Source organism: Castor canadensis, chromosome 1, assembly GCF_047511655.1.
Source record: "Castor canadensis chromosome 1, mCasCan1.hap1v2, whole genome shotgun sequence".
NCBI lineage: Eukaryota > Metazoa > Chordata > Mammalia > Rodentia > Castoridae > Castor > Castor canadensis.
Genome location: NC_133386.1, coordinates 192,670,819 through 192,691,442, shown reverse-complemented (window position 1 = coordinate 192,691,442; position 20,624 = coordinate 192,670,819). Strand labels below are relative to the sequence as shown.

Sequence of the window (20,624 nt, the reverse complement as noted above, 5' to 3'; positions counted from 1 at the left end):
TTAGTTCACTTTAGTTGACATTTTTCCTTTATTGTTGTGCTGGGTGGAAGTACATTGTGGCACATTCAAAGGTTCTTGCAATGTCAGTCACTTTCCTCATTCTGATTATCTAAATAGCTCACACAGGCAATTAGGTTGTGATCCTTTACCTCGATTACAATATCACTTTTGAAATAGCAAAAGAAACATTAATGATCCATAATGAAAATATGCTATCTAGAATGCAGCATGAAAATTTCCAATTTTACTTGTGATTATACTTATATTATCTGCACTGATAGTATCTGAAAGCATAATTTCCTCATTATCATTAGTATTTTCTGAACTCAATATTAAACATAATTCTGTTTTCATTAGATTTGATTCATAATTCTGAACACTGTGATACTCTTTTGAAAAGAGTTGAATGTTTCTACATGCTGCTAGAAAGCCTAACATCAAATTTGTGTTCCACCATCAGCAAAAAAATTTGCCAAATTTTATTATAAGCGATGAATCCCTTGAATGTTTATTTCAATGGATGAGCAAATGAAGCTATCACCTAGGATTTTATGACTTCTCTTTCCTTTATTTATGTCTTTATTGCTTTATATATATATATAAAATCCTCTAACTGAAAATTTCTTCCTTAGCAATTCATACAGATCTTTGCTGTTCCAATATTAGTAGCTTTATCTTTGGTACAGTCCCACAGGAATTATATGCTCCTTAAATTTATGGATATAACATGAAAACAGAGCCATAGAATTTAGTTCAAATCAGTCTAACTCTGTGTCGTCTTATACAGTGAACAGGAATTAAGTTCTCAAAGGTGAGGCTCCCAATATGCACCAGTGTTACTGACTGCAGAAATATTTCCAAATACACATTGCCTCATTTTGTCTAGCACTAGGCCTGGGTACACATTTTAGAAAATACCCATTATTTTATAGTGAATTTAAGAAACAGTATGAGTTTTAATCTATTTTTAGACACACTTTGGTTCAAAATAATCCCATTCTAAAACAAGTTGGTGGCTCTAGAACCACTCTTTATAGGAATCATCTGCACATTGAATGAGGACAATGTCCTTCTTAATACAACCAACTCCTACGTGCTCAGACTCTTTCCTGTAACACTGTGTGAGGGTGAAAGAGAGAGGACAATATGAGAGAGGATGAATAAGAGAGAGAGAAAGTATCTGAGATATATTTTAATTCCTCTAAAGCAAACATGATGGTACCTAAGAAAATGGTCAGAGGAAATTTCACCATGGTGACTGAATTTATTCTCTTGGGATTAACGGATCGTCCAGAGCTTCAGCCCATCCTCTTTGTGCTGTTCCTGGTGATTTACCTCATCACTGTTGGGGGGAACCTTGGGATGGTAGTACTGATCAGTGTAGACTCACGCCTGCACACCCCCATGTACTTCTTTCTTGCCAGTTTGTCCTGCTTGGATTTGTGCTATTCCACTAATGTGACTCCTAAAATGCTGGTGAATTTTGTATCAGAGAAGAAAACCATTTCCTATGCTGCTTGTTTGGTCCAGTGCTATTTTTTCATTGCCATGGTGATTACTGAATATTATATGCTAGCTGTGATGGCATATGACAGGTACATGGCCATCTGTAACCCTTTGTTTTACAGTAGCAAGATGTCCAAAGGAGTATGCATTTGACTGATTGCTTCTCCATACATCTATGGGTTCTTTAGTGGCCTTATGGAAACCATGTGGACATATCACTTGACCTTCTGTGGCTCCAATATCATTAACCACTTCTATTGTGCTGACCCTCCCCTCATCAGACTCTCTTGCTCTGACACTTTTATTAAGGAAACATCCATGTTTGTGGTAGCAGGATTTAATCTCTCTAGCTCCCTCCTCATAATTCTCATCTCCTACATGTTCATTGTCATTGCAATCCTGAGGATGCATTCTGTTGAAGGAAGGCAGAAAGCGTTTTCTACCTGTGGGTCCCATCTGGTGGCAGTGACTGTGTTTTATGGGACCTTGTTCTGCATGTATGTCAGACCTCCCACGGATAAGTCAGTTGAACAGTCCAAAATTATTGCTGTTTTCTACACTTTTGTAAACCCTATGTTGAATCCAATCATTTATAGTCTGAGGAACAAGGATGTTAAACAAGCTTTTAGGAAACTGATTGGAAAAAAAATGTGCATTTGAAGTAAAATCATAGAGCATCTTTCTTTAAAAATGAAATAAAAATTTATTTATGAGATCTGTATCTGACTTTAATAGAATTTACAATAAGGTCAATTTGATATCCATGATGAAGTGGTATAATCTAACAACGAAACATAAAATATATAGGGAGAAAGATTTATAATCTACATGTGATATGTAAATGCAATGTATATGTGAAGAATGGACAGTTACATATGCAGATATGGGAAATAATTACTCATATAATTTTACATTATCTTTACACATTACATTTTTGTTAGTGTAAATTAGTTATACATAGTGTTTCATTGTGATATTTCCATATATGAACATAGTATATTTTGATCACATTTGCTCTATTACTCTTCCTTATCCCTCCTCCATCCCTCTTTTTTAAAAACAGGTTTAGTGTGTTTCATTATGCTATTCTGAATATATATAAAATGTACATCTATCATATTCACCCTCCTATCACCATCCCCCTTGCCCTTTCCCCTTCTCACTGGTTTCCCTTCCTATTGGTTATTTCCCTGAGTCCTGTTTTGCAATCATGTCACATTGTTAATATTATTATTATTATTAAGAAACTAGATCTATACATTACTTTTGTATTCTTAAAATTGTACATTTTATAGTAAAATATCCAGAATCAAAAGAAGGGTATAAACTAAGAGTAAAATATTTCTTTCCTCCAGCTTTATCTTCCATTCTCACTTTTAAGAGTTATCATTTTTAACATTTTTTAAGTTTCAAGAAAAAGTTTCATATCTACAACAAATGTATTCTTACATATGTGCACACATTGTGAAAACACATGTTGAAGTCCATGAGCTGATTTTTAGTAACTTATAATTCTATAGCAGTCATTATGCTGGTGCTTCAGTACAGTGTTTTACATGTGTGTTGATGAGACTGGTCTCAGAACCTACAGGCAGTTAATTTTTGGATGTTAACTTGTGAAGCCTGCAAGAAGGGCTCTACCAAAGCATATGGCTGTTCTCAAATACTTGTTACTGCTGTAGAGATTATCAAAATGGCTTCTATAGTTTTGGGCCAGAAACATTCCATGTCTTTCCTTATCGTTAATCTGATGTCAGGATGGTCTACATATTTTTACAAAAGTGTAAATTTTACCCACAGCTGCTCATTGCCATGATTAGTTACTACATATCTAATTAAGTATGAAACATGTTCACTTGTTTGTATTTAATAGTAAATGAAGCAAATGATAAGTTGACGTTTTAGGAAGTGTAGGATTTCTGGAGAATTTCTAGTTGTATAGTACAAGCAAAGTTGACAACAAATTTTACTGATTGTCTGCATTATGCACATTGTGCTCTTTGTATCAAGAAAATTCCCAGAAGTGTTAGAATGGTACAGTTTTGAAAAAGTTGTGAATATATGAAGAGAAAAATCAACACAATTTATTATGTGCTATAATATAAGAATATGGATTTGCTAATGATGGAGCAAAAGAAAAAATAACTTCGAATGAATTGAAGCCACCCCTATCTCACTGTGCACTACACAGATTTGTTCATCTTATAATCACTTTTCACACTCAATAAATAGTTTACTTGATTCTTCTTATAAACATATTTGAGGTGTGTCACTACTTACACACACATGCGTGCGCACACACACACACACGTACACATTTAGTTTTGCAAAAATAGCCCCTTTATCATTTCAAATATTTAGAACTATTTAGTTTTGCAAAAGCAGTCCCTTTATCATTTCAAGTATTTAGATCTCAGGGTCCATATATCTGTCTTTATATCCTAACTTTACATACAAAAAAGTTCAGTAATGATTGTAGAGTTAAAAAGTAAACAAATCTCTATTTTCAAAGTAAGTAAAGTGCCTCCATTTTAAGAAATCTAAGAAAGGGTCTTTGTATAGACCAAGAAAATATTCTGAAGAAATATATTATCAGTCCTAAGCCAGAAGCACTTTTCAGAAGTAAATATGTGTGAACATAATGATATTTATATTTGTGACTGATTCTAGCAACATGAAATCCATAGCTGTGTCAAATACGCACAAGTTTAAGATAAAAGAGGAATTACATCAAGTGCTTTCATTAATTACTGGCTGGCTAGAATTATAGCATTGTCTCAAGGCCGCCTGTTTCATATTGTACTGTGCTGGACACAGAATAAGTAAGTGCTCATGAATTTTTTTAGATTAACTATTTTTTGTAGTAAGTTCTGATTTTTACCTAAATCATGGAATTTTTCCTTATTAATGACTGATTAAATTCCCTTATTGAAGTCTGCCATGAGGGATTTCAGGAAGAGGCTCCAAATCCTTGTTCATTTCCTTGTAAGATTGATTTTGCTGAATTATTTAACAATTGAATAAATTGGGCAATATGATGAAGAATCCAGAATAAAATTGAGGATATTAACCATAGTTCCCAAAGGAATAACAGTCATTATAAAGTGTTTTATAGTCTTCTCCTCACATAAGTAGGAGATGATCACTATATTGCTATTTTTTTAAAGAAAACATATCCATTTGTATTACAAAGTGTTCAATGGAAACACAGTTTTATGAGTCTAACATCTTTACCCATATAGCAGATATGTCTTGAGTGCAATAGGTATGTGAAGAATGTATAGACACACATGCACATACATAAAGAAATAATCATTTTCATGATAATTCAAGCACCATTATAGCATAGGTTGTTTCATTTGTAATCCCTGTTTTAAAGATGAGAAAGCCAAGACTCATAGATTCATTATTAACCTAAAATCATGTGTATGAAAAGCTAGGTTCATTTAGATCTAGCTGACTTCAAAGTTTATTGATATTTTCCCCATTACCATGAACTTTATCCCACCATACTTCACTTAAAGGACAGTCATCCAATGAATAACACAAACACTTTTTTGTCTTTCAAATGTGCTTTTGATCAGTTATTTGAGTTATTTGACAGTTTCATGTACAATAAATGATGTAGTTCACTTTAAGAAAATATCTTACTTCATAATGTATAAACAAATTCAATTTGTTCAATAAAGTAAGTTTTGTGGTTAAATTCTGATTCTATTATTTATTAGTTAAATTGATGTTAATAGTATGAACTCAGAAATCAAACTTATTGGACAAATTACACAGTCTCCTTCTGACTCAGTATCATTTTCTTCCAAAGGAAAATATTGAAGATATAGTACTTTCTCATGGAAATTTTGAATAGGAAAATATATGTGTCAATGCATATAAAGGTTTTCAGATTGTCCCTGATACATAGCACTAAATCAACAAAGGTTCAATTTAAATCATTATCTAGAACTTTGATTTATGTGTTCTATACCTTTGAATGTTTTTCACTAATCCAAGGAGTCATAAGTCTTTGGATATGGTTATTGCCTTTGTTCTCTGTAACACTATAAATGCCACAAGGTCAGAAACAAGTTTTCAAAGTATTTTCTACATAGTCACTGCTCCATGAAAAACTGTAGATGATAAACAGATAAATAGATTAATAAATAGATTAATTTTTTAAGGCCATGAAATGTTTCTACAAAACATATAAAGCACACTGATATAATCATAAATGTGTATGATTTATTCATATATAATTAGTCTGCTTTTATTTTCCTTGAATAGAAAATTCATCTGGAAATACTCAGTATAAATTGGACTTAAGAGAAGGAATCTATCTTCCTGAAGTTCACCAAATGTCCAATGTTGCCGCCTATCTTGTCTGTTTCTAGTAATGTTCAATTTCTTTTTATCTAAAAAATGTGGGCATACATCTGCAGCTCACAACCTCAGACTAGCAACTCTTGAAGTTTCTGATGAGCATTTTCGTTGAAAGGTTTCGTTTCATAGATGATTTATTTGAACAGTATAACACGATCATACCCCTGTTGACACAAACTTTTGTCTCTTCTGACATAGGTAGCAATCTATTTACACGGTCATCTGCAGTTACAACCAAGGTGATTCACATTCATGTGGTGTCCCCTGCCAATGTGTCCATTTCATATAAACTTGATTAACATCACAGGTGTTTTCTTCAGAACCTATACCATAGACCATCATTGTATTTAGCCTCCTGTGACTACATGGACTTTCAAATAAAATCATATTTTTATTATAAACCATGTTGTACCTCTAGAATGTGCTTAGGAGTATATAAAATTTCTAGGTTTATATTGTACCAACAAATATGGACTCTTTCTAGTCTATAAACCAGAAAAATCTCTCTGTTTTTAATCCTATATTAAAAGTATGGTGAAGTAATGGCATCTCATTGAAGGAATCAATGGTAAAATTAAATTGTATATGTCCTATATGCATGTGACTCTTTAAGCCACCAAATAAATAGAAAGAAGAAGAATGCAATGTTCAAAAATATGAGTATAATAGTTAATTTTATTCATGAACTTAAATGTAGAGTTTAGGTGTATCTACTAAGGCATTTTATAAGACAGATTAACACTTGAATCAGTAAAAAAGTAAAGAAGATTTTCCTCACTGGGTGAGTAAGCATCATCCAAAAGAGTAACAACCTTCTGAGAATAAAAAAAAAACCCTGTTGTACCAGGGGCTTTCCAGGTCACAGATGGAGAAATTGAGACTTCTTAGACATCATAATTTCATGAAGGTTGAATTAATTGACATGGATCTCTAAACAGAGATTTGGCATATAGTATTGCAGTTCAGGGAATTAAGAAATGTACTAATAGATTTTTGGTGGATAGACTGAAACATCAGTGAAATGATAGCTCACTGTGAGTGAGCTGGAAATGCCTGATCTCCTTTAGTTTACCATAGAGGAAGGGATTCATAGGCTTAGGAAGAGCAGAATGCTAGCATGGATTTGTCATTTAAGACCTTCTCATTCACACTGGGAGGGTTCAGTGTACAAACTGTTCCTGAATAATTTGAAAAATAAGTTTGTAAAGGGGGCCCCAGCATCCATAATTGCTGCTCTTGGTAAATAAGACCCCAATGTGGATAGATAAGACCTCACAGCTGTTCAATTAGAAAACTTAAATGTAATAAATAGCAAATCTTGGTGTAGCAGGGGCCAAGTGTCAGTAGTCATAGACAAAGTCGATACAAGTTACTGTGATGGACAACAGAGTCAAGGCAGTGATTATAATAGTCTTAACCTGGTAGACTTACGATGCTATATATTGAATTGTTTTCCTAGAAATGAAATATATATGTAACCTACCAAATTCTTACTTGGTCTGTGTGGGCAGAACAGCTCTGGTTCTAATAAAGAAAAGTTTAATCTGAATCATAAAAAATGAGAATTTCTGCCTTTCAGTCATTTCTGGATTTGAACCAGTTACAGACACGAAGCCTTTGAATGAAGACAGACAGAGTTCCCCTTTGGAAATATGTCATATATCACCAGGCTCTATAGGGACCTAAAGCCTTTTTAGCTAGGATTGGGAAAGAAAAAAAAAAAGACTTTTGGTGACTAGTGGACACACGTTCATCTGCCATTAATTCTAGGAAACTTAAAATGCCTCTGTGACCCTTCAGTGAGTATGACATTATTGGAGGTCAGGTGATCAGTGAAGTTTTAATCCAGATCCATCTCACAATGAACCCACTCTGCAGTAATTTCCTCAGTTTGTGGATGCATAGCTACAACAGACATCATTGGGAGCTGGCAGAATCCTCACCACAATTGTTCTCTGGTTTACAATGGACTTGTGAACTTAGGGTAAGAGAAACAGTTGAAGCATTTTAGGTGTTTTGCAAACACAGAGAAAGGACTAAAAGTAACTCTAAAGCTTTTAAGTAGTTGTCTAAAAAATTGAACTGGATTTTGAAAGATGTGTAGCATTCTTTCTCTTCTTCTCTCTTTCTCTTTCTCTTATGTTCTCTCACCAATGTGATGCCTTCCACCATGTTATGATGCAATAAGAAGATCCTCTCTAGATAGAGCACTTTCATCTTGGACTTCTCAGCTTCCATATATGTGAGCAAAAAAAGTATATTGTTTATAAATTAGAAAAAAAAATGAAAGTGGAGTAAGAATGTCAAGGCTTCAAGAATGGAGCAAATGCATTTCTTAAATAGAGAAGCAATAGTTTGAAGAATAGATTGATTTTAATTGGAACACCAATCACAGACTGGAAAGTGAGAACTGATAAGGTTGAATAGTAAAACTGGATCAGAAAAATAAGACATGGAACACTTTATTAATATACTTTGACTTAATTTCGTAGCAATGACAAAACACCAACACTTTTTAACCTGAGCAGTGACACGAAGATAATGTCTCTTACAGTCATTGTTTTAGCATGTGCCTGAGAGAGAACAATTCAGTCGGTACTGACTGCATGGCTGGCCACCATAATTATCCAACAAATGAGTGTTTCTTCTGAGGCCATTTTTGTTCCTGATGAAGATTCTTAGTTCTCCACACCCATCTAGGGACTAATTTAGATGAACCACATGAGTTGCTCATTCATTTACTTGATCCTTTTGATTTACTGTCTTCATAGTGCCCATTTCTACATAGATTTGGTGTTGGGCTGCTCAATTCTGCACTATCAAGGTCCTAAACTGCATGATGATAAATCTAACTTTATCCCCAAAATTGTTGATCTTAAGCTGAGTTCTATTAAACTCTCAGGGAAATAAAAGAAAATTATATTCTTTAAACTCCTGTCTTAAAGTGCCTACATATTTGTATGGTTTTGAACTTGAAATGATCCAGGATATACTATGTAATACACTATTATATTTTAAAGGTGAGTAAATTGGACATTTTTTGTTCTCTTTGGTGAATATTTAATCATGAAATTAGATGAACTAATGGTGAGCGAAGCCATATGTATTAGTGTCTAAAGAGAGAAGATTTTAGTCATGTATGCTTTTGGTTCTTAACTTAACAGCCCTTTGTATATTAGGAGAATTGTTTATAATCTCTAAGGCTCAGTTCTTCAATGTAAAAGGGGTTTAAAATATTCACCTTACATATTTAATGAACTTCCAATAACATAATACTTGAAAAATTAAGAGGTTGAGTTCATGAAATTTTTTTTACTAACTAGATATATTAAAAACACCTAATAACTATGCTAACTATGCCATGGCTTAGGAAGATAAAGAATTAAAGAAATTATTTTAAGAGAATCCCTTAGAGTTCTCCAATTTCATTCATTTGCTCTTGGACATTTCTCAACATAGCAATATGGAATAAGTTAACAAACAAAAATAGCTGTTATTTTGAAATGAATATGTGCTTCCTACAACGATGCAGTCTGGTAGAGTACACTCTGGCTGCATTGGTGGTCAAGTAAAATAAGTGAGCAAAGTGCTGTTTTATAGAACACAGCTCTTTCTGCTGTGTAATGCAGGTAGTAAGATAGACAAATGCTCAGTAAGTCAGGACTAGCAAGGAGTAAAGTCATTACCAAGAATGATGAAGGAGACTCAGAAGAGACAATTAAATCATCCCTGACTCCAATGTTAAAAGTCCCAGAGCTGTCTTCAGGAAACTTTTAATTGATAGAATTGATGACATCATCTTAATTTTTAAAAAATGCAGTAGGGAAATCAACCTTATAAACATAGGCAAAAATTGTCCTCACTGAATTTTCTCTTTTCCCCAATCTCCTACTTCATAATAGGTAAGGCTATCTTGTGTGTATTGGTAGCAATCTGCAGTGTTGCTTTGACTAGTTTGTCTTTGTTTGCTTTTTAATACTTGGAATTCAAACACATATATGCTAGGAATGAGTGCATGAACAGAAACTGTAAAATGACTGTACAGAAAGGATTGCTGTTATTTATATGTAAAGCACCAATGCACAAAATCTGAGAATTTGTACTTGTTTTAAGATTAAACAAAGAACAGGAAGAGACTAAAATTCCCTGTGATGACTGTGTGAGTGAAACGTCTGATTTTTTCCATACATTATCATTTTCCCATAAATCACTTTTGAAACTCTAAGAAAATGGCTGCAATAGCATTTTCAAGAAAAAAATCTAAAGTTCATAAAGTTAACTAGGTTTCTACAATTACAGAGTTATGTTTCTTTTTTTTTAGTCAAATCTGCTCAGTTCCAAAAATTCTGAGTTGATTTTGTGAGGTTCACTTTAGTGCAGCAGTTGGTGGAAATGACTTAGGACCAAACAATTTTTAATGTCTAGAGAGAACAAAGATACTTTAGTGGACCTTTTATAAGAAAGGTGGGATGCAGGGATAGTGCATGAATGCGTAAAAGGGTGCAACAAGATGTTCCGGTATTTTCCAGGAGGAGACAAGCAAAAGCCAGTGAGGCATCCCATACCCCAACCATCATGAAAACATATTCACACATACTGCAATAATATAAAACTATATATCTATGTATCTGCATGCATTCATATATATGTATGTGCAGTTTTAGTGTGGGTACAAATAATGTTCATTGTTTGTATACATAGTCAGAGGAGAGAAGAGAGAAATAGTTCTAATCGCCATCCACCTATATAAAGTTCCTACTATATAAAAAAGCCTTTTAGTTTTGCAAAACACCTCAGTGTGTACACAGTGTTAAGATATATATCCAGGCAAGCTTGAGAGTTGGAGCCAGTAAAAGATGATGGTTCAAAAACATATGGAGGCAAAATTAGGAAGTGTTTTAGGTCATTTCAAGGAAGACAAGGTGGAGGTAAGACATGAGAGGGGAAGAGAAAGAAGAGAAAACAGAGTGGTATTATGAAGCTGGGGAATAAGTGTTAGAGAATACACAGTGAAAATTAAAGAAATTTACATATGGAAATTTAAAGAGTAAATTTGTCTAATATTCAAACTTCAAAAATTATTCTTTTTTTCACTAAATGTCTTTTTAAAAAAAATCTGTTTTCCATATAGTTGCAATAATATTTATGTCTATTTGTGAAATAAATGGAAAAAATGTGGAAATATTTCCTTTAAGGTTTGTAATTGTTTAATTTTGTAGCTTTTTTCATTCATTTCTTCCAAAGTAGCATTATCCTAAAATAGGATACGCTGGTTTTTATATCTTATAAATGACAAATTAAGGTACATTTTTAATTTATCACTTGGAATCATCATTTAAAACCTAAGAGATTTTATCTGGCATGGTCTAGAAGCAACAAATGTTATCAGGAGAGAATTTCTGGTATAGCTTTTCTCCTAAGTAAGCTATCTGGAAAATTAATTGAAATGCATGGTGAATATTCATTTGTCTGTTCACACTGAGTGGCAAAATCTGCAAATTACAACTTGATGTGAGTTGAAAAAGTAAAACATAAAAAGCAAAGTAGAAATGAAGATGGCTAAGGAATGCAGTTATGGACCAAAGAGTTTAGTAGACAAAGAGAGGAAAAGGATAATTAGAAAAGAAAGAGACCTGAAGCTCACAGTGATTGGTATCTAAGAGTCAGTTGGAATGTGTTTGCTAATATTTAATTAGCTCTTGTCTTAATTAACCACTCTTTCTGGAGAGTCCTGAGACTAATCAATGTCATAGAAAAGAAATCTAAAAAGATCAGAGAAGAAAGATAAGACATTCTAAGAAAATATGAGAATTGTTGCTATTGAAAAGAGCGTTTATGCTGATCTATAGTTCTCATTTCTCCTTGAAGGCCACTATGAGGGGAAACTTCACCTCAGTGACGGAATTTGTTCTCCTGGGACTGACCAGTGGCCTGGAATTACAAGTTCTCTTCTTTGTGTTGTTTCTGGCCATTTACATGATGACAGTGGCAGGGAATTTTGGCATGATTTTACTCATCCAGGTCAATACTCGCCTCCACACCCCCATGTACTTTTTCTTGAGTCATTTATCCTTTGTGGATCTGTGCTTCTCTTCCAATGTGACTCCAAAGATGCTGGAGAGTTTCCTTTCAGAGAGGAAAACCATCTCCTACCCTGCTTGCCTAGTTCAGTGTTACTTTTTTATTGCCTTGGTCCATGTCGAGATCTCTATCCTGGCTCTGATGGCTTTTGACCGATACATGGCCATCTGCAACCCTCTGCTTTACAGCAGCAGAATGTCCAAGAGGACGTGCACAGCCCTCATTGTGTTTCCTTACTCATATGGAGCGCTCACCGGCCTGATGGAGACCATGTGGACTTACAACCTGGCCTTCTGTGGCTCCAATGAAATTAATCATTTCTACTGTGCTGATCCGCCACTAATTAATCTGGCCTGTTCAGATACCTATAACAAAGAAACGTCCATGCTTGTTGTGGCTGGATGCAACTTTTCCTTTTCTCTGTTCATCATTCTCATTTCCTACCTTTATATTTTCCCTGCTATCCTGAGGATTCGCTCCACAGAAGGTAGGCACAAGGCTTTTTCCACATGTGCCTCTCATCTGACGGCTGTTATCATATTCTATGCAACTCTCTTTTTCATGTATCTCAGACCCACCTCAAAGGAATCTGTGGAACAAGGAAAAATGGTGGCTGTCTTTTATACCACAGTCATCCCCATGTTGAATCCCATGGTTTATAGCCTTAGAAATAAAGATGTGAAAGAAGCCTTAACCAAAGAACTGTCCAGGAGAAAAGCATTTTCTTAAAAATAATCATTTTAATTTTGGTCTCCAAGCTTTCTCAAAATATTTTTTTGCGTGTGTTACAGATGTAATATTGATGGTGAATTAAGAAAGTATGGACACCAACGGGGAATACTACAGTTTCCTAAAGGTTTAATTTTTTTCTAAAATTCAAATGTGGCTATTTCTGAAAAATGAATTATATTAGAATTTACAGGTGTCACTTCTCAATTGAGCACTTGATTGTTCCTGAGACTACTTTTCAGTGTATCTATTTTTCTGTCCCATGGTGACCTGCAGTATTTATCATGGCAGCTGTTTAGTTAGAAGACTTGGGAAAAAGTTTTCAGTCAACGGATAGTGAATATGTAGAATGCTGGTGAATATCCTTTGATTTTATTAAGTACTATGTCTTTTTGCATTTTCTTGTTTCAATAGCATGGGATTGTTTCTTCTGATGGACACATCACTATTTACACAAAATTCAAACACTGAAGTACATAACAGAAAATTAGTACATACGCCTCAAAAATATCATAATTTGAGATTCTTTTGTATTTTCTTAGACATTTTCTATGCTTTTACCTAAATATGTTCATTCAGTTATATTAGTTATAGTTATTATTTAAAATTACTAATGTATAAACACATATAAAGTTTTAAATGTCAAATAATATTACAAGGCCTTTAGAAACTCCTGTTTCACTTCTATCTTTACCCACAATTTTTATAGATAATACTTTCTTAACTTTTCTTTGGAAAATAACCTATTTAAAATTAAATGTTTATACTTCTACTTATTTTTCAAAAATAAACATGATTTATTGCCAATTTTTTATTAAAGATAAAGTGCTAGGATTTTTCTAACAGTCCATTCATCTCTGCCCTACATTCACCAGTTCCATCTCTTTATCATCACTGTGGAGTCCTATCTATCTATCTATCTATCATTATCTATCTAATCTATCTTATTTTTACTGGGGTTTGAACTCAGGACCTCATGCTTTGGAAGAACTTTTCAGCTTGAGCCATACCCTAGTCTCTTTATAGCATTAGTTATTTTTCAAATATGAAATTGAAATTTTTGCACAAGACTTACCTCATAATGCAATCTTCCTTACTATGCTTCTGAAGTAGCTTGGATCACAGGTGTGAGCCACCATATCCAGCTTGTTCTGTTGAGATGTGGTCTTTCTAACTTTTTGCTCAGGCTGACCTTGGACTGTGATCCTCCTAATCTCCATCTCCTGAGTAGCTGAGATTACAGATATGTGCCACTAAACCTGACTCATAGAGTCATATTTTAATTTTTGTTTAAATCAATATTTATTGTCAAAGTTATTATGTGTATGCCATTAGTAATACATGAAAAAATGTGATTGATACTGTCGTTAAAAGCATCGCTTATACACTATGTATATAGTGTTACTATAATAACACTATGAAAAGTGCTATGATTACATTTCTCTTCTAGTATAATTTGATTTCCATAGTTAAGATGCTTTTCTTTTTGTACCTACCGTCCCCAAAACTTCTGAGAACTATTTATTTCCTCTTATGGGTTCAAACACAATGGTGATCAATAATTTCCACATTTCTCACCCAAGACTTTCTGTCTTCCCATTAAGATTCTGCAGTGTTAGCAGAACTATCATTCTGGAGACAGTGAGTCCTATCTTTGGTTTAAAGTATCACATCCATTCAGTCTATGTTGATTACAGGACAATATGTTACGTATTGGAAACTCAGACAGAAAATGTCTTTTATTACATTTTAGGGTCCAGGTGTTCGACAACTAGATAGATACCTAAACAAACCTATAACAAAACCTATAACAAAAAATTTCAGGTCCTTGAAAGAAGTGCAATACAGAATGTAAAATGGAACAGATTGGAAAAAAATGACTAGACAGTCTCAGAAATGAAGGTCTTGTTAATATTTTAATTTCAAAAAATAAGAAAGAACACTTGGAGAAGGTGACATTTGAGTTGAAGCATGAATAATGAAAATAATGAAACAATAAATATTTAGGATTTGTAGCCAAGAGAATCAATGGCGACAACAAAGATTCTGGAGGGAAGACTGGTTTTAAATATATTATTTATGGAGAGAAAGAAACGCTGGGTGGCTGTGGCTTAATAAATGGGAGATGTTCAAATAAACATCAAGCCTTTATGTGTACATAGCATAGATACTGCAGAACTTCCTATTCTGAAACATTGTTTTTTCCAAGTGCTTGTAAATAACACACTGTCCTGTTTTGTAGTAAATCATGTTGTTCAATAGGAAACTCGCTGTTTATTATCCTAGGAGATGCTTATCATTCCCAGACCTTTACTTTTTCCCTACAGATACTATAATCAGCTTGTGCATGGTAATTCTTATTGGAATATTGATTAAAATTTAATTGACTTCATGGACTATTCAGAGATAGATTTTTCTCATTATAGTATGGAATTCTCTTCCTCAGTGAAAAAAGAAACTCCATTTTTAAGATTTTTAATTTTTAATACAGTTAAGTAATTTTCCATATAATAATATTATTACATTTTTATAATACATTCCTTAAAACTGTGTTACTCTTATACATGGTATCTTTTAAAATTATTTTTAAGTGTAGGAATGAAATTGTGTATCATATATTGATCTTACAGCCAACCACTTTTCTAAATTCTCATGTTTCTATTAATTTTCTTGTATCTCCTTTGTATTTTATATTTGGATACTGATTTTATTTATTTATTTGCAGTACTGAGGTTTGAACTTAGGGCTTTGTCCTTGCAAGGCAGGAATTCTATCGCTTGAGCCATGCCTCCAGCCCTGTTTGGTCTGGTTATTTTGAGATAGGGTCTCACTTTTTGTTCATGCTGGCCTGGACTGTAATCCTCCTATTTTAAGTGTCCCAGCATTGCTGAGAGGAGAGGTGCTCACTATGACTCTCAGCTATTGGTTTAGATAGTGTCTCCAAAACTTTTTGCTCCAACTAGCATGAAACAATCATCCTTCCCATCTTGGCCTCCAAATAGCTGGTATTGCCAGCATGAGAGCTCAGTGCCCAAACAGATACTAATTTTACATACATCTGAGTATGAGTTATTTTCAGTTGTAATGCCTTCTTCTATGATCTTATTACACAAGCTCTGCCTTCACATTCAAAATTGCATAGATAATCATGTTAGCAGATATCTTCTAGTGACAGATAACTTTCTATTTTCTTTTTTATTGTTGTTCCTGGGTGGGGAACATTGTGGCATTTACAAAGGTTCTTATGATATGTCAACTATATCATATTTGAATTCACCCTCTCCACTGCTCACCTTTATCCCCCCTACCCAGACTCATGGGATAGTTACAACAGGTATCATTGCTGCAATTGCATGCATGTGTACGCATTTTTTGCACTACCTTTACCCTCCTACCCCCTTTCCCTGCCATCCCTCCTTCCCACTGGTGCCCTGGGCAGGACCTGTTTTACCCTCCTGTTTAATAGTAATAATTCTAACATTCCCCAGGAGAAAAGTTATTAATTTCTTTAATAGTTATGATTTTAATGATTGGATGTGGAATTTGATCAATTGCTTTGCAGTTATTTATGAATGCTTATCATTTAGATGGTGTATAATGTCATGAAATTGATTACTTCATTAAGCAAGTAAGAGTGAAAAGAGATGGTCCTGATATCTGAGCTCTATGCCTGTTTCCAACAATGAACAGAAATTGTGAGTGAACTGCAACCTAAGGAATCAGTAAAGAATCTGGCAAAGAATGGTCAGTGAGGTAGAGAAAGCCAAGAAAATACCATCTCTTTAAACCAAGCAGGTGAAGTGTATGAAGGAAATGTCAAATGCTCCGGAAGGATAAGATATAAACTTAATTTTAATAAGTAATTTTTGTGGACCAAAATTTGAATAGTGGAGAGGAAATTGGAGGCAAAATTTAGAGATAATTTTTGAGGCTATTTTTTAAAACACAGGGAATCAAAGTAAAGGGAGGTGAATGGTAGGGAAAACGAATTGAATTTTTTTAAAGAATAGCAATCTGCTCTATTCCTTTGTGAATGTTAATAAAAAGATCCAACCATTCATGATGTGAGGCAAGAATGAGAAAAAAAAAAGTGATGGCTAGAGTATGGTATGCAGTAATCCACAGTGGACAGAATCCAATGCCAAGTGGAGAGTGTGACATTAACCAGCAACATGGAGGGTTCCACTCTGGTCACAGGAGGTCAATGATGTACATTCAAGAGCTGGCATATCAGTAGATGTGACCTTGAGAATCTTTGGACATTTTCTCCCATTGCTTAAATTTTCTCATTGGAGAAGAAAACAAAAGTATTGAATGAGATATTAGCTATAGGATGAAATGTGAGGGGTTTGAGAAGAAAGGAACAGCTATGAAAGAAAGAGAGAGAGAGAGAGAGAGGGAGAGGAAGGAGCGAGAGAGAGGAGGGGGAAGAGAAGGAGAAGTTAAGGATGTAATAAATAAAGTAGGGTGGTATGGAAGCATTAGAAATCCTATGGAGATACGGTTTGGTGGAATTTAATACAGTTTCATTTTTGTTCAGCTAAATCCACATGCATAGTTTCAAGCATTAAATATAAAGATTGTTGCCTTTAGTCAGGGTTTCAAAGAGAATACAAGAAAGTAAAAGAAGGATCACAATCAAGGTAATGATATTGTCATTGACAGCACATAAATGAGAGTAAAATGGCAGTGGTGTCAATAACATGAGCAGAAAGAGAAGGTTGTGGGCTTAGAGTAAAATGCAAGAGAATGAGATCATAAACAAACAGATGTTATCACTGTCGTGAGGGGTACAGCACTATCCCTCATTATAGCATAAGTATGAGTAGCTGAGTGAAGGTGATAAACAAGATCATTGAGCAGGAAGAGTGCACGACTGAGAGAACAAGGTTGTCTGTGAATATCATGAAAGAGCCAAACACTAAGACAAATAAAATAATGAATATACTTACAGTAGTAAGGGTTGCTCTAACATCATAGAGAAATAATGTAAGTAATCTGAGAGATAATAGCTATCAATGAAAATATAGAACAATGGATGATATAATCTGATCATATGGCTTAACGTTTGGATATTTTGGGGGAAATTGATGGAAATGCAACAGGAGTAAGAAGATACTTGCTTTACAGGTCTAGTGCAGATTAAAACTATCCCCTAATAGAAATTCTGCAGGAGAAATTGTTGTCTCTGGATAGATCAAGTAGCAGTGAGGGAATGTTAAATTTAGGGAATAGCTTGAAGATATGCTAAAATTTGCTGGCAATGGAACTTGACACAGAGCAAATGTCTCAAGAGGTGAGGAGATGCAAGAGAAAGAAAAAGACCACAGAAATCAGACATCATAGAAAGCAGAGTTAGGAAAGAAGCAGTGAGAGAGTGAGTTTTCTTGTCTGACTAAGGGTAATCATTAGGGAGTAAACACAAAATGAGTTGAGGATTAAAGTAAAAGCTCAGGGCATTGGTGAAAAAGGAGAATTGGATTTATGGGAGTCTCTTTTTCACAGAAAATTATGCTAGCAATGAAGAGGAGGAGGGTCTTAATTATAACCTACATGTTCTTTCTTGTTGTTATTTTGAGAAAAGACATTTTTCTTGAGTGTTTGTGTTGACTTTTGTTGAAAAACATAGGACATTTTGGGAAACCTAACTTAAGCAAATGGATCTTGCTTTTAGCTTTCTTGGTCATTCTTTCTTTCTTTCTTTTTTTATTATTCATTTATTCACATGTGTATACATTGTTTGGGTCATTTCTCCCCCTCTTTTTTTAAATGTAAATATTTGGCTGCACAGTCTCTATAAATACCTCTTTAGAAGAAGCAGAAATATTTGATGTGTAGTATATTGATTATAATAAATAATAATTCACAAATGTTATCATTTCTTATTTTATATTTATATTTATTTATTTTTTAATTTTCCTAATTATGATGTGAATTTAATTTTATTAGATTTGAACTTAAATCAATTTTAATCAAGTTATTTTTAGTTAATTAAATCTGGGTGTCGTGGCTTAAGTGGTGCAGTCCTAGGTTCACTGCTCTGTCTTGTACAAAAAGTACATAAAACTGAAAAATAATTAAGAGGTCTCAGTGACAATATGGAAAAATTCAGCAGTAATCAAATAAGAGAGTATATCATAAGAACATAATTTCTATGATAATAGATACAATGTTTTAAAGTACATTCTAGGTACATAACCAATGTTAACTACTTAAATAAATAAATGCCATTGTCTAAAGATTATGACACCAAAGCAAAGAATTGCTATGACATTTAATGTCTTGGAGAACATTCTTCTGCCAGAATTCAGGTGCAGCCCAGTGTAAACAAGGGAGAAAAACTAATGAAATTAAGCTTCTTCCTTCTAAAAATTAAACTTCAAAATATTAATTAAGTTCAACTAGAGGAGTAAAGTCACATTCCTTACAAAATAAATATTGCAAACTAAGGTTTATGTGTACTACTTTTAAAAACAAATATTATTACCAATAAAAATTAGTTTTCACAAGGGTGTGAACTTTTTTCTTCCAAATTGGTAGAATTGTAAACATGTATAAACAGCTATTATTTCCCCCAGAAATATGAGAAAATAACTATCATCTTTTATCAAATCACATACATTAAGGAATTAATTTTTTATAGTTTTTTATGAGAGAAAAACACCATAAATAAAACTACTGAAGGAAACCAAAACATTTCTCACAACATGTCTAGGACTGTTGAGTGAAAAACACAGAGGGAGGCTCTTGGCCTTTCCTGTTTGTCCAAATAGCAGGGCATAGATTTCACACATACAGAAGACCTTTTACACAAATCTTCCCTCACTAGTGACTGGGGCTTATCATTCAGAGATGGTACCAGACATCCTCCCATAAATGTACTGACCAACTGTTTCTGGTCTTCTGGAATTCTAGGACCATTCTCCTTGGCTTTTTTTTTATGATCGTAAGATTTATGAAGTAGGACTTCATAAAATTAAAAAGCTTCTGAACAACAAAAGAAATAGTCTCTAAACTGAAGAGTCCACCCACAGAGTGGGAGAAAATATTTGCCAGCTACACATCAGACAAAGGACTGATAACCAGAATATATAGGGGACTCAAAAAACTAAATTCTCCTAATTAATGAACCAAAAAAGAAATGGGCAAGTGAACTAAACAGAACTTTCTCAAAAGAAGAAATTCAAATGGCCAAAAACACATGAAAAAATGCTCACAATCTCTAGCCATAAAGGAAATGCAAATCAAAACCACACTAAGATTCCACCTCATCCCTATTAGGGTAGTCATCATCAAAAAAACCACCAACAGGTGTTAGTGAGGATTTGGGGAAAAAGGCACCCTTGTACACTGCTAGTGGGAATGCAAGCTAGTGCAACCACTCTGGAAAAAGAAATATGAAGGCTTCTTAAAAAACTAAACATAGACCTGCTATATGATCCATCAATCCCACTCCTGGGGATATACCCAAAGGAATGTGGCTCAGGTTACTCCAGAGGCATCTGCACACCCATGTTTATTGCAGCGCTATTCACAATAGCCAAGTTATGGGAACAGCCAAGATGCCCCACCACTGATGAATGGATCAAGAAAATGTGGTACTTACACACAATGGAGTTTTACTCAGCCATAAAGAAGAATGAAATATTATTCTCAAGTAAATGGGTGGAACTGGAGAACATTATTCTGAGCGAGGTTAGCCAGGCTCAGAAAACCAAAAATTGTATGTTCTCCCTCATATTCGGACTTTAGATCTAGGGAAAATACAGCAATGTTGTTGGAATTGGGTCACACGCTAAGGGGAGAGCACATACCAGAGGTATGGGGATAGGTCGGAAACCCAAAACATGAAAGTGTTTGATGTGTCCACTGCAAAGAAACTAATACAGAAACCTAAAGTGACAAATGTCAACATGGGAAGGGGATCAGGAACT

At 34.1% G+C, this 20,624-nt stretch overlaps 2 protein-coding genes across 2 annotated transcripts; both read left to right on the top strand.

Annotated features, from left to right (window-relative positions):
- Positions 1-1,212: 1,212 nt before the first annotated feature.
- LOC109676283 (olfactory receptor 5M5) lies at positions 1,213-2,166 on the top strand. Its single transcript, XM_020152746.2, is given in 1 exon segment — positions 1,213-2,166. A coding segment is annotated over 1 exon segment (954 nt).
- Positions 2,167-11,754: 9,588 nt separating this feature from the next.
- LOC109676289 (olfactory receptor 5M8-like) lies at positions 11,755-12,690 on the top strand. The gene has a single exon (XM_020152749.1). The coding sequence runs from the start codon at positions 11,755-11,757 to the stop codon at positions 12,688-12,690; it is 936 nt and encodes a 311-aa protein (XP_020008338.1).
- Positions 12,691-20,624: the final 7,934 nt, after the last annotated feature.